Raw genomic sequence first — 15887 nt, 5'->3', positions numbered from 1 at the left:
ACAGGCTATTACACTAAAATGGCATCCCTATGTAAAACTGATGGTATTGATGTACATAACATTTACATTTATTTATTTGGCAGACGGTTCAATCGAAGCAATTTACATGGAAATTAATTTTGAATTTTCTTGGAAATTCTGCATTCCCTCAGTAAACAGTTCAGAGGATCTGTCCTGTGTACAAATTTGGCAAGGGTATTCTAGTATAGATGGTAGAATCCATGAAAGAGCAGGAGTATTTACATGGAAACACAGGAAATATCGGCTAACGAAGTCCCCATAAGACGTGTGTTCACTTACAGTGTACATGACAAAGTGAGGACATTTAATCTAGCGTTAGCAGCGACTCCACTGAGTTAAGCAAAACCACCACACATGCCTCCATCAAGCCATACAGCTGCAAATCCTCAAGGGTACTTTTGGTTAAAGCTACATTTAGGTTAGCCTCCTAAAGCCAGACGATTGACTCCCCCCAGCATAATAACAACGATAATGAGATTGCAGTGCGTTTCCCAAGAGCCAGTCAGTCCTTCGCTTATATCCGTACATCACGTCGGGATATCCATCATTTCAAAGAGGAATCCATGAGCACATGGGCCCACGTCAAGCATCCATGTCGTAAAGGTGGCTTATCGGAAAAAGAGACGGGAGGCCGATAGGGAATGGTCTTGCGCGGCTAGCATTCTCATTCAGACTATTCATTTGGCTCTGAATAGCCTTGTCACATCAAGGAGCCTTCATTTCTAGAGCAAAACCCATTAAATACCATGGCAGAGGTTCCATCCCACTTATCAGGAAAAAGTAACTACAAAGCCGAACTCCTTACTGAAAGGAAATCCATTTGTCTGTTTTTAGCAGGCAGGGCTGGTGTTCACAGATGCTTGGAAAAAAAAAAATCTGTGCATTTGAGCAACGTTTACAGTAAAACAAGTGGGTGTTCTTCAGTGGCAGGCTTTCTTTAGCATGCCTGAAGCTTATGAAGGGGGAAAGCAGCATGTTTGTATTTCAGGTGAACATGTGTGTTGTGTGTGTTTTAAAGACTGGCTGAGGAGCTGAGACAAGTGTAAAATGATTAGTGATGTCTCGGTCTGGAGATGGTGCAGCAGAAAGATCCAGCTCCGACCACTGTCAGATTCTTCAGGCACAAATTCGTCTTGCAGTTGGAAAAAAATAATAAAACATCTGCATTCCCCATGGTATGGAAGACAAATTGATTTTATTATTTCCAAGCTGTCAGCAGTGTGATAGAATGCCACAGAACAAAATACAAGCCCTGAATCTGCAGGAAGTAAATGCATCATGGTGGACTAAAACACAGCAATAATGTCAGGCTTATTTGATAATAGATTAAAAAAAAAAAAAAAAGTCCCAAGGCAGAATATTTAACATGCTGCCTTCTCCAAGATCCTAAAGTAATAAAAAACTAATTTTGCACCTTAAATATTAATTTTGTACAGAAATAAGTGTCCGGAAATAATCACAGAGTTATAATATGTACATAGTGTGTGTGTGTGTGTGTGTGTGTGTCTGTGTGTGTGTGTGTGTGCGCGCATGTGTGTGTGCATGCGCATGCGCATGCGCATGTGCATGTGCGTGTGTGTATGCATGTGTGTGTGTGTGTGTGTGTGTGTGTGTTCCAATATCATGGACATAAATATAGTTGTGTTAGAATACAGTCATAACCTTTAGAATTAAAATTTCAGTGTCAGAGCTGATCAACAAATTATGCTTTCCAAAGAATTGTTCTGGAATGAAATAAAAAGGAAAGGGAAAAAAACAGTGTTTCAAAAGGAATCAACACGTGTAACCTCAATTTGATTCCCAGGATTGCATTGGAAAAAAAAAAAAAAAAGAAAGAAAAAAGAAAAAATGGAAGACAGGAGAAAAAACACACGAGAGAGTTCCATTCTAATTGATTAACTTCTCATAAACCACGTGAATGCCATGCCTTCAGAATGTCTGGGCGTGATCTCTGTCATTGAACCTGTTGTGGTAAAAGCATTTGGCAGCCCTGTTTGAGAGCCATCACCTCTCACGATCCTGACAGCTTTCCAGGAGGCCACCCAAGAGCATCTCGAATGGGACTCAGGATCAATGAACCTGCTCCTCAGGCACTACAGACTGTAAGAGCAGGCCCATCTTATCTTCATATGTGACAAGACAGAATCAGGGGAAGATGCCCAGATCCAGATGAAGGTGTGCTTTTTTTTCATTTTGGTGTGCTTGGTAAGACTGCGGCAAGCCACTCCTCTGGTCACTCAGCACTGTTGTACGGAAGCCTTCTGGGGACAAGATTCCTCTAACCATTTTTTTTTTTTCTTTATTTGTCTCCCCAGGTCATGAAATGCCCTAGGTGGGACCCCAAAATGAAGGCCATTTTGTGAAATTTGCCTGTGGTGAGATGTTCCTTTGATCCTTCAAGGACCCAATCAAATGTCTGTCCTCATTTCATATTTGGCAATCAAATTTAACAAATAAGGATTTACTAGGAATATAACTATTAAAAAATATGTACTTTGCAATTATTAGCTGCCTTCGTAATTGAGGGTAGATAAAGGTTCGTACACCCCTAGTTTTATCATCTCCTTATAATTATTACCATTAGTATCTTGTGTACTGGAACAAGTGCAAATGATCAGTAAGTCATTAGATACTAGCCTGGAGTGCCATAAAGGTCAGATACTTCTGGTCTGGTTTGCTGTTGTCCATAAGGCTCTGTCATAACACACCACACCAAGTTCAGCAAAGCTCTCTAAGGCCCTCAGAAAAAAAAAAAAAAGTCTGCTGATGTCTGCGGGTCTGGAAGGGACTACTCCGCAATTTCAGAGCAATTTTAAGTCCATCACTCAACAGTCAGCTGGATTATCTTCAAAAGAAGAAAATTCCAGATCCCTGATAATCTACCAAGGTCAGGCTGTCCCACCCAACCACAGAGATGTTCAAAGAAGTGTCCAAAAAGCCCAGGATAACATCAGAGGTTACATATTCATCTCTTGCCACAGTCAGTGTCGACGTGCATGACAGACTGCGCTGTCAACTGCCAGATGGAGATGGGAAAAATTTGGTCTACACAGGAGGTCAAGACCAAAGAAACCCCTGCTTTCAGAAAAGAATATAAATGAACAATAAACACGTTTTGGGTGTAAGGGTCAGATCTGGGCTGATCAGTTAAAGATGGAGGGATTTGGCTGTAACGTCAGACGTTATGTTTGGCACGAACCCGAAACTGGCTTTGAAATAGAGAACCTAATATCAGTTGTATAACACAGCAGTGGAAGCATTATGGTTTTGGCGTTTCCTTCCACAATCTAGCAAAGAATACTTGGGCAACCATCTGTCAAAAAGCTGAAGTAGAATGTCCCCTTGCCTACAGGGCAACGGTCAAAAATAAGCACATCCACAGTCCAGTGACCCAAAAAGAAGAAAAAGTCGGATCCTCAGACAGTCAAACTACAGCTGGAGCAGTTCCGTATTCCTCTCAGTTCACTGTTCCTCCCAGTTAGTGTTAGAGACTGATAGATATTTACAAGGTTATTTACTAGGTTACTTCACCCAAATATGGCAATACCTTTATCTGCCCTAGAAAACTTGAGTATTTTTGTCTTTTGTGTTGAATTAACGATTGCAAGATATTTTACAGTGTCATTTGTGTAAAATAATCAAATCACATAGCTACATGTCCATTTACATTACAGATAACACTCTTCAGGAAGTGTGCTTACCACCTCAGAGGGACTGATAATGTAGTTAGTTCTCTGCTTTGGGTACAGAACTGAGCAGCCCAGGGTACATGAATACCCATGGATACCCATGTTGTGTTTGCATGGGTATCCACACAGGAACTGTTTGAAAGTGTTTTACCCCTCAAGAGAGACATTCTGTAAATTTGCATGCCCTGTAATTGGTATTACAACCTATAGCCCTGTTTAATTTCCAAACATACTTTAGGGAACCCGTTGATGGCTGGCGACGCTGTGACTGGAAATGCCGAGACTCATTAGGTGGTACTGGCTGTTGAGGCGATGTTGATTGTGGTGGATGTTGGGGGAAGAGGAGGGGGGCCTTCAAGCGTACCTTCTCTTTCTTGTCCTGCTGCTGCTGAGCGGTCCAAACCCCTGGGAATACCCAGTGTGAACAGGAAACCCAGTGTATCTGGAATGAGCGATTATGTGAGTTCTTAGCCTGGAACTGGCTGTAGCATGTTAGAAACATATATTTTCATAGCCCAAGGGTAAAAAGAGCTCATTACGCTGGGGCACTGATGTATCATCTAAGTGGTTTATGTTTATTGTTATGTATTTTTTGACATTCGCATTTGTGTAATGCATTGTTTCTGCCTTAAAATGTGACAGTTTAAAGTATGGACTCCACAGCAGATCGTAACACCATAGTGTTGTCTCAGAGCTCACAAAACACAACTGAGGGAATTGAATCAGTGTTTTTTTTTTTTTTTTCCTTAGTGAAAGACTCGGTGGTGCAGGAAACATGGGGGGAAAAGGGGTCACAAATAGCCTAAACATTAGCAGAGTGAATGTGAACATTGGGAATTAAGTCACTATGGTATACTGGCTTTTAAATACCACAGGGCCAGGGAAAATCATGCAGGGTTAGATTTATGAATGCTATCCCTGCTTGTCGAGGTGGGGCATTAATGCAGTTGCGGGGGGTGGGGGGGTTCAGAGGTCTTTAGAACAGTCAGCAAGTGAGTTCGATGCCAGAAGTCAAGCTTTGTTTTCTAGTCTGCCTGCAAGAGACAGCAAGATGTGGGATCTCCTCCAGGCGAGTCACATTACAGACTACCACTGCCAGAATAAATGTCTTACACTACGACCCACACCGGTGACGTTAGACAGGCTTACAGTGCATTTAAAACACAGGGCCCCTGTGCGGTCACAAATGGGTCCATTTTGTGGTTGTTTGTTGCTATTCACAGCCAGGTTATTCGGCAAATGTTCTCTCAAGGTTTGAAATGGCTCGTTGGTAAGTAATTAAATGATTGTTATATCGGTCTGTGCGGCTTAATGAAACCAGCTGCTTTCACAAATTGGTTCAAAATAGAAGTGTACTGATTTTCAGTTGCCTGCTATTTTAGACACATATTTCAACAAGTGAATGGACATCCCGGTTGTGAAAAATGACTTTGATCATTTGGTCTTCTTTATCAAGAGAACATCTTTTGGGAATTTAATGATGATGCAACTTCAGAAATTTTGGAATCTTTAGAAGCCTTTGGATCCTTGTCAGATGAGCTTTCACCCAGTCAAATGCACAACTTCAAAAATCTGAAAACTGCTTTTTAATAATTTTTAAAAGCTCAACTCACAGCCTTTCAATTCACATTTAGAAGAATAAAGCTAAGTCCAGCAATCTAGTATACAGTATATGAACCTGTAAAGTCTACGTTTGCTTTTGTGATCACCCATCACCTATAAGCCCCGTCAGACAATTCCACTGGTAAATAAACTGATAACAGTATTTTTCTAATGCATGGATACATTATTTCAATAAACCATTTTTATCTTTTTACTGATATTCCATATGTTGATGTGTGACTGAAAAAGAAAAAGCTTGCTAATAAGAGCACGCTGTCTTTAAATACAAGTCATAAAAGATCCTGCTTTGTCCTGCACTGCATCAGCACCACTCCACATGACCCCTGTGCTTGTAAGTAATAGCTCTTTATTTTATCCATTAACCCATTCACTGGTGACACAACAGTGGTCATTAACAGCATGGTAAATCACTTAAGTTTCAAGTGCACTTTAGGTCATTACAGAAAATGAGCGTTTTGTTGTGTTTGTACTTGTGAGATATACAAACCAAAAATTCGAGGGTGAATTGGACTGTGGGGGAAAGGGAGGCACATTTTGACATGATAATCAAACAAGTCAAAGCTAGTCAGGAGGACCTGATGACACTGGAGGTGATAATGACTTGAAATATCAAATTATCATTAGTAATGGCAGATTTGGTTGATGCCATGTTTTGTTCGCACTTTAGTCATTAAAAAAAAAAATGCATCGACAATCAATTAAAATTGGGTAATGGGGCTGAATCAGTTGTCGTTATTTCTGAAAGATTGAGAGATCTCTTCATGGTTTCCAGACATCAGAAAACCCTGAATTTGTTAAGTATGTGTCTAAAATTTCATAATGCAATTGACTTCAACTATATAACAGGAACACTGTCATAGCAGCAAATTAGCACCCCAAAAATGGGTTTAGAAGTAAATCATTAGCGCAGCTTGAAAAACCTGATCCTTGGCACTTATCACAGTATATATTTACACTTTGACAAATGTTGCAAGTGCTGTGGCACAACGCAGAATGTTCCAGGAGAGAGCAGACGGTGCCGACTTACACAGGCTCCTCACATGTGTGTCTATAACGAATTCTTCGGTCTTTGAGGAGAGACCCGTGTCTCTGAGCGTGATCATTCCAGATTACATGGGGGTCGCCACGAGGTTTCCACCCATAATTACTTTGTTGATTAAAAAAGGAACACCTTACAAGCACTGTCAATCATGCGTGCAACACATTCACGCTAAGAATGGTGGGAAAATGTCACCCGTTCTTTTCAGCTTTTCCACTTCGTGAAACAATCTTTTATGCTCAAAGGTTCACTAATTTGGCAATTTCATAAACAAAACAGTGGTGACAACATTAAATATGCAAAATCCTCTTTATTGAAATGATTCATTCTGCAAGAGGAGAAAAGTTCAGTCTTAGCTGGCTGAAAAACAAGCTTAAAAAGTTTTGAGCTTGGGTTTACCTGTCAGCAGAATTCACCTGTGTCTGCTTCGTTTACCTGACCCTGGTCATTTTACTGTAGTGTGCAGCTCAGGGTAAAGGGGAACCAATACACTTATCTTAATACCTGGCTCACTGAGTCACCTGCCCCCTCAGACCTACGCTTGTCTGGAGTGAAGTTCTGTCTTGGTCTTTCATACCATTTACCCATAAAGACCCACAGCATAATGGTCAATGGTAGAATGAAATGGAAACATTTTCGCTCTTGTGGCTGACAGTACTCATCTGTTAACTTAAAAACGAGTGCACTGAGCGAGTCATGAGGGAAGGTTTGTTTCTGAAGGGCAGGGGCACCAGTATTAGAGGGTAACTAGATATTTTCAAGCAGTTATTGGCTGCATTTTCCACACAAACTGGTGTATGCCAGCCTGAAAATAATTCAACTATTTAACGTTTTCAATTATGTTTAAGTAAGATAAATGAAGAGGCCTACCTTGTTCTTCCCCGTCAAGAAAAACACGAAACTTTCATTATTTTATACCTGCTTAGAGAAAGGGAGGCCCAACAGTGGGGGTTGATTAGATGAGGTTATTATGGTTGCAAGGCAATTTTTTTCTCTCTCTCTCTCGCTCTGTTATCTAGCGCTGACCCATTTGTAGCAGGCTCTGGCAGCACCGGCTTTGGCAATTGTCAGTGGACTATAAGCATTACTGGTGTGAAATCCACCATTCCTCCCACTAAAGCCCCCACTGTCTCCCTCTGGTACTGTAAAGAGACAGAAACTCCCTCTCACGCTATATATAGTGTCTCACAAAAGCTTTACTCCCACAGGGTCTGGCCAGCAGGCAGCCACAGAGGGAACAAGAGAACAGACAAGTTATTTCGCTTCAAATATCCTGAGCAATATAACTAATAACGACAACAACACATTAAAAAAAAAAAAAAAAAAATTAAAGACAAAGAAATCAGTGGGCTGTGTCTCTTGTACTTTTCAGAGAATTATGAAAAGCCACCCCCGGAAAGAGAATAATAAGATACACACATCAGTGCCAGCAAAATCATAGAGTTTCTCTGACAGGCTAAAGTACTGCCATATCTCTCAAGGCAAGGCTCTGCCTAGAATGCCTGGCAAGTTCACAGTTCTGGTGGCTCCAGCATTTTGCATCACACTTCACTACGCCCACTGCTAACTGGTGTTTGCAGCTGAATGTAATAAAAATAGAGATGGTACAGAGCATTCTGCTAACAGATTACATTTACAATTGCTCTACACTGGCCTGTGTGGGGACATCCAGAGAGCTAGGTGAGCATGCTATGTATGCCAAGTCCACGTCAACTGGTACCCTCACTGCTTTCCGTTTCTTGTCATAAGGCAGAAGCAGATGTGACTAAGAGTACTGGCATGAAGACATGCGGTTCCAAGACAGGCTGCCTGTCAGTGATATCTGTGATTCATCTGCTCAGGGTTGGTAGAGGGATAAAAACTTTTTTTTTTTTTTTTTTCAGAACACTGGAAGAGGTTCACTCGTAGTTCAACTGTGAAAGTGCTGCTGTTTGCTAACAGTCACTTTTGCCTGAAGAAAGAATGAATAGTTCATTGTTTAAGAATAAGCAGACAGATGAGTTAGTGAAACATTCAAATCTGCGGTATAGTTTTTTAATGGTTAATCAAAAGCAAGAGACAAAAAAAAACCCAAAACTTACGACTCAAAGTGGTGTGGAACATAAATTAAGGAGCTGATCAAGCCTGTGCTTTTGCTTATTTCAGAAACTGACATGTGTACCCTTCACTGCTGGGTTCTTCTCTATTCATAACAATCTGTAGCCACAATTAGCAAGCATAATTAGTCATAATTTGAATCATTAGAGGAAAAAGAATAGTATAATCACTCATGAATACTCAATCACAGACTAATTATGTTGACTGTGGAGGTATGAGGCAGATTAGTCCTGCACACATGTCACACAACTACAAGCTTAGGTACAACAAAAATGGCTAGAGAAGATGCCGTTAAAAACATGCAAGGTGATTTCTGTCTTATGTATGAAAAACTGGGAGATAACTTGCCTTTGTTTAACACCTGTAAACATCTGTCACAATGACAACCCCCTTGTTGTTCATGGTTTTGTTGCTTTATAGAGCAAAGCCGATTACAGCTAAGGAACAAAAGAATTAGTATCCGTCTGAAGGGGATATCCTACTGCTAGAGTGCTTTGTTAGTGCTATTGTTTTTGTTAGCCTACATGAATACAGTTCTCTTTGAAAAACAACAAAACATTAATCCCTAAAGTCAGTTTTCCTTTTGCATCAAAAACTCTGGGTAAATCTACCTGGGTAAAGGAGACTAATAAAATATTCAAACTACTACTACATAACACATACATGAGTAATTTTACAGATGGGATGTGATTATGACATGGCTAGCTATTACAGGGGAAAAAAATAGACTTCAGTGTCCCCATAAGAAGTACAGCTGTTACAATAGGGCACATTCACTGTAATGCTAAGCACCTGTATCTCAGGGCTTGGCTTGGTATGTCTGAGCAGTTTCACTGTAAGTGTAAGTGAAATGCCCCGGCCGCAGAGCAGCGGTCTATGGGACAGGAGCTTCCCAGCTGTGTGTTTTAAATGAGAAACATCGATCTCAGGCTCCATACACTCCCCTCCACGCCGCAGTGGAGCATACAGACTGGGAGCAATGTAGAGAAAGAGCTCCACTCAGTGGCGAGAGCCACACACAAACACATACACACACACACACACACACACACACACACACTCTGCAGAAAGGGGAAAAAGAGGTAGTGCTTCATGAAGAAGACATTCACTGGTTAGATTCTACTCCATCAACCCGCTGGAGTGATTTCAATATATTCTCCTGACATCTGGAGAACCAATTTGTCTGAAAGGAATTGACTGCAGGCATTTTATTTTGATTGTAAAATCAGTGGCATAACCAGGCTGTTTGTACCTGGGTAATGTCACTGGGCCAGGAATATAATTGAATCTTAAGGACCAGAGGTGATCTATATGCTTTTTTTGATGTCTGGCTGGCTAACTGCCTGAGAGCTCTCATAACAACAGAAACGCTGTCGATCTTCACAAACCAGGTCATTATCAGTGTATTAGGGACAATGACACAACAGCGGTTAGGCACAGAACTGAGGTCAGATTAGCAGCAGAGATAGATCTCTTTGGCATGATAATCAGCTCTGATGAATGGGACAATGAAAATGAGGTGATTGCACATCATGTTCTGTTATAGCAAAAAAAAAAAAAAAATGATTAAGAATATAATAATTCTGTTCAATGCTCTCATTCAATTCTCTCATACTCTCTCCCTGTGTGTTAGAAAATAAATAATTAAGTAAGCAAGTAAATAAATAAACAAATAAATGGGAAATCAACAACTTTTTTTTTTTTTTTAATGAATGAGCTCACCACATTAGTCATGCAGTGTGCTCCAGGTCCAGTGTTGGTTATTCAAATCAGAATTGCGGGTGGAAAATACACATTGAACTACTTCAGGGACTCTCAATTCACTATGCAAATGTTTAGAGGTTTACATAATGTTTACCCAAAGGTGTCAGAGGTGTTTCCCAGGACTTTTCTCATTAACTAATGTCCTACTGACATATATGCTTAGTACTGACATTTGAATAATGAACATGTCTGAGATGACATATTCTACCGTATTTTAAAGTGCAACTTGCCACATTAAGGGGAAATGAGCTGGATCTGGAGCATGTAATAAGTAAGTACATGTCTGACTTACACTGTGAACTGTGGCTGTATCTCTCACTTAGGCTCACGTTAAATCAAGGGAATAAACATACACACCGGGGTGAGTGAAGTGACACCTTCCTAATGATTACCCGGTTTATGGAGACTCTTCTAAAGTCGAGTAGACACTCGTTTAAATGGCTTCAGCTAGAGGATAAATGTTGATGAATGAGTGTCCCGTTCTGCTTGGCAGGTAAGGGCATCAGAATGAAAGTTCTAGCCTTCACCATCTCTTTATCATGTCATAAAACTGATGGCACAATGGGATTCACTAGATGAACAGACCGAGGCCTCGTGCAACTATCTGCTTTGGATGCCGAAGCAGCTGGAAAGCACAAAGGCACAAAGCGGTGCATGTGCACCAATTACGTTGCTATAGATTAATGCTAGCCGGTTCTCACATCTGACAGGTTTTGTTTGGAAATCGAATCCCCAGCCGAGGCAGTCATTTTGCATGCAAATCCAAGCCGCAGCGGCGTTTTGCTGCACCTGTTCTTATTTCCTGCGCTAGATGCGATCGGGTTCGGCGAAAGACTCACAAATCACACCGGGGGCGCAGAAAAGGGACAGACAGGTAGCCCCTCGCTGCCACTCCTCTGCCGCTCGGCTGAGCTGTTCGTTCTGTCATCAGTCATTCTCACATAGTCATGCACACAAGTGTATCCCCCCCCCCCCCCCCGCCCCCCCACCCTTCTCAAGACAGAGGGCATGGTGACTCCCTCTTACTGATGTCTGTCCTCACCTGTGATAGATGAATGTAAGCTTAGCCATGAACTGGGTCAAATACACTCCTGTTGTGTTCAGGTTCCACAATACCCCACTTAGGGAATTACAAAAAAAAAAAAAAGTCTGGGGGGGGGGGGGGGGGGGGGGGTTTAAACACATCACCTCTAACCCAACATCTGCCAATATTTTTTTGTACAGCCTTGTGCTCTGAGATTTGTACATAGCCAGATAGGTGTTCCCAGGGAGAAGGAAAACTGTATATCATTTTTGTGGAACATTGAACTTCTCATTTCAGGGAGTGCACAAAGCCAGCACGGATTTTTGAATGTAAGTACAAGCTTCCTTTCTGAAAAAATGAAAAGAAAGAAGAAGAAGAACAAAAGAAAAGAAAAAAAAAGAGAAAGAGAAGTCATAGGAACAGCTTGTTCCGTTCTCTCATTCATTATAGATGACAAGTGCCAATATGTGCTGCTAGAATTTGTTAAACATAAGGGATTTATGTTTGAATAAGGATAACAAAAAAAATTCATAGATGGTAGGGCCAGATTTACATTTGTTTATTACAGAGAGGGATTAGCAGTCCAACAGGACTTAGCTGTGCTCACTGAGATAGGACATGGCATTTGGTTGTTTTTTTTTTAAACAATGTTTGTTGAAATGACTAAGGCAACAAAAAATACAGATTATGGCCTCAAGTTTCATCCTTATAATTGTATTGACAGAAGAAGTCATGTATCATAAAGAAACAGTTTATATTTATCCTTCTGTTTAGTGCTTCTGTCTACATAGCATTCTCTAGCATTATATGAAACTGCTGAAAGCCCTATTTTGACAGGTAGAAGTGCGTTCTGTACCAACCAGTCTTAACAGAACCAGTCGTATCAGAACCAGTCGTCACAGAACCAGTCGTAGCAGAACCAGTCGTATCAGAACCAGTCGTAACAGAACCAGTCGTATCAGAACCAGTCTTAACAGAGGCAGTTACCGTCTGTGCACTGTAATTTGAGAGGCTCCCTGTGATCTCTTAGGACATCCAAAGAGCTGGACGTGATGGACACCTTTAGTGCAGAGTTAAGATTTGGAAGCATATTCCTTGGTCACCCTTACAACAGAGCCAGGGAAATCACTCACGACTCAACATTCACCATTCCTTCAGACTTTTACAGTATATAAAAAGCTGAACTGATCACTGAAACTTTCTCAGGACTCAACAACCTGCATTCTGTCTTCTCTATCTGGTTGTATTGGTCACAGTGTACATAAATTCCAATGCCATAAATAACTCCATGTTTAATTCAGTAGCATTACTCATTTGAACCAGTGTTTCCGCTTAAAAAATGGGTTATTTATAGCATATTGGGATGATTGATCATATTACATTCAAAGATGTTCACATTTGCTATAGCCTCACAGAATGCAACGCAAAGGCTGAGGCGCAAGTTTGAAATTTGTTAACAAAATAAGTCCTCCTATAGGACGACCCTAAAAATGAATTCATCTCATCACAAAGTCAAAAAATCAGATGAACAATTTGAGTCAGGAAGACAAAGAAAGAGATGTTGAGCTGCATATCAAAATCTAATGCAAATCGTAAGTAGAGTATGAAATGGATGGGCTGAACCAGACAGAGTGATTTTTGCATTTTGATTTTTCATGCATTTCCTGCTCCCCGTCGACTTGATTTACATCAGGTATGGGATCTCCCTCATATCACAAACATACTGTATTCGCCTGCTTATTTAATCCACTCCTCTCATAGAGCGCTATACAAACATGGCAATAAGGTGAGTCCTTACCCAAATGCTTTCATTACGAGCACCCATAAACCCTCTGTGAGTTTCTCCTTTTATTTGTTCTTTTTCTTTTTTTTTTTTTTTCCTGTTAAGTATTTTATTAAGCAATTGTAGAATCTTGCGCCATGTATTCCTCCATGATCTCACAGCGTTTACTGAAAGAGTTTGGTCTTCGCTGCTTTTCCTTTCCTGTTCTGTTTACTCTGATGACCTGATAAAACTCTGTAACACACTGAAAGTCTACTCCTCATGTGAGGCGCTGTGCTGTAAATTAAGGGAGAGTTTTCTTGCAGGTCTCCCGCGGAAGAAGCAGTTGGCTGGGGAGAATCTATCAACAAACTTTTGGAAAGTAAAGGTTAGACCACATTCTAACCTCTGTATTATCAAAGCTGTATTCTCAATGCGACTGCTGAGATTATACTTCTTTTAACATTATGAGTACACCTTTAATTAGCTGGTGTGTTTTTATCTTAGTTGTTTTTTAGTCCTTCTCCTAAAGCATGCTGTTAATATAGCCTGGCCTGGTCCTGATAGCTCATCTTGAGTAATGAAAGCTCTTTTTTGATTTTTCTGCAGCACTCTAAATGCATATATAGTGATTCCATCCAGAGTTCATCAAATATATTCGGCAGCAAAGACCTGACTGTGGAGATATGAGTCTAATCTGCAAAGCTACGCTTGATAGAATCATTTGACCTGTGTGATTTTCATTTCAAGTGCACCCACCTCAGGGTTCTGCCAGGTGCTCTCACTCACTCTCTCTCGCTCTCTCTCTCTTTCTCTCTCACTCTCTATTTGTGCATGTGTGTGTGTGTGTGTGTGGGTGTGCATGTGTGTGTGTGTGTGTGTGTGTGTGTGGGTGTGCATGTGTTTGGGTGTGTGTGTGTGTGTGTGCGTGTGTGTGTGTGCGTGTGTGTGAGTGTGTAAGAGAGAGAGAGGGAGAACGCTGTGGGTTTTATTTAGAGATGGCTAAAGGGCAGATAGCTCCTCTCCCCCGTTCCCCTGTCTGTAATTACATTTATGGAAATGATTTCAGTGATGTGGCTGGTGCCCTTTGTTTCTTATTTCCTCGTGCTGTACTGGTACTCATGGAAATTCATGATTTGATACTGAGGAGAAACTTCTTACTTAAAGTTTAGACAGTGAACTAGAGCAGATATAAGAGGATGAAAGTGTTGCATTTGAGGGGGGGGTGGGGTTGGTGAAGGGGTGGTGTGTGTGTGGGGGGGGCAATGCGCATATTTTTTCTTTTGTTGATTACTGTCAGTTTCCCCACTGTGATTTATGTGAAGCAATTAGGATGAGTAATGCTGGAGCACACGGTTTTGTGTTTGTTTGTACTCCCAAAAGAGCCATGAAAAATTATGCACCTGCATAGATCTATAACTAGATGAAGCATTCTGAACACAAACAGCTGAGTGCACAAAGGAAGCCCAGTCGTGCTTTCAATTACAGAGGATTAGATGTGACTCCGAAAGCCTGTTCTCCCCCAAATTTTCCAAAATTCAAAAACATGAAGGTACCTGACACTGAAAACTGAGAGTGATGCTGTATCTTTTGTTCTGATTTTTTTTTTTTTTTCCCTTGACTTAAATCTTGATCTTGTGTTCTGATCGTAAAAATGTCTGGCGTCAGATCTAAAACAAACAAACAAACAGTACATAAAAAAAAACACTCTAGATAAATTTGGTAAGCATTTCAGCTGAAAATGTTTATTAAAAATTGAATAGATCATTTCCAGCCGAAGAGATGTTTTAGATTCAGGCCTAGACACACAAACTCATATTTGCAAAGAGATGCGCAGACAAGGGAATATGCAGACACTTTTTTACCCTACCACATCGTTTCTTTCATCAGTGAAGATGCATAACAAGTCAATTTAAGGATGATTTAAAATGACGTTTCCCTGCGTCGTTGGCCGTTCAATTTACTGACAGCAGTGTGAAAACATGATATCTTGAGTGAATTGGAGAATCATCAGAAATCAGATAAATAACGCATTGTGTTTTCTTACGACCTTCAGCTAACATCCTTGTCGTGTTTTAGCTGGCCAAATGGCCCTCACGGATTTCCTCAAAAAAGAGTACAGCGAGGAGAACATCCTGTTTTGGCTGGCCTGTGAGGAGTACAAGAAAATCCCATCCAGCCCTGAAAGGATATCTGCCGCCAGCAAGATCTACTCTGAGTTTGTGCAAGTTGATGCTCCGAAACAGGTGAGCCACGCTACTCATTCTGCAAGACTGTGGAGTTACATACTTTAGATCATTAGGTTGGTACTCAACTCAAATTAGGGCACAGTGATTAAATTATGTTGTAGAAACATAAATATTGTCTTTTAGTTTTACTGTTAAATAGCAGTTAATGTTTTTTTGGGGGGTTTTTTTTTGTTGTTGTTCACATGTTGCTTGAAGACAACGCATAACTGTTCACCTGTCTACTTTTTCGGGTTGTTTATTTCATTTCAGATAAATATTGACTCTGAAACAAGGAAGATCATCGCTGCAAACATTTCTACACCAGACCTGAATTCCTTCGACAAAGCACAGACCTTAATATATAACCTGATGGCTCGGGATTCATATCCGCGATTCCTCAAATCTGAAATCTACCAGGCCATTTTAAAACAGTCATAGAGGCTCCCTGATGAGAAATAACAGCCGCTGACAGCTCTCTGTCACTCCAGTAGATGATTTCACTCCATCCTTAGCCCAGAGTGGTCATTAACGCCGTACCCGTCGACGCCCGCTCAGCATGCTAGATTTCAGAGGTGACGCGTAAACTCAAAGGTAGCTTCAGTCTCGTCTTTTATGATGACTCACCCTACGCCTCTCTCGG

At 40.9% G+C, this 15887-nt stretch overlaps 1 protein-coding gene across 1 annotated transcript; it reads left to right on the top strand.

Annotated features, from left to right (window-relative positions):
* The first annotated feature begins 13032 nt into the window (after positions 1–13032).
* LOC115827327 (regulator of G-protein signaling 21-like) lies at positions 13033–15685 on the top strand. The gene is made up of 4 exons (XM_030791133.1): positions 13033–13043; positions 13346–13407; positions 15099–15265; positions 15518–15685. Exons 1-4 carry the CDS (start codon positions 13033–13035, stop codon positions 15683–15685), a joined length of 408 nt encoding a protein of 135 aa, XP_030646993.1.
* The last annotated feature ends 202 nt before the right edge of the window (positions 15686–15887 follow it).

This window comes from Chanos chanos, chromosome 14 (genome assembly GCF_902362185.1).
Source record: "Chanos chanos chromosome 14, fChaCha1.1, whole genome shotgun sequence".
NCBI classification, from domain to species: domain Eukaryota; kingdom Metazoa; phylum Chordata; class Actinopteri; order Gonorynchiformes; family Chanidae; genus Chanos; species Chanos chanos.
This window is presented reverse-complemented; position numbering and strand designations above follow the sequence as displayed.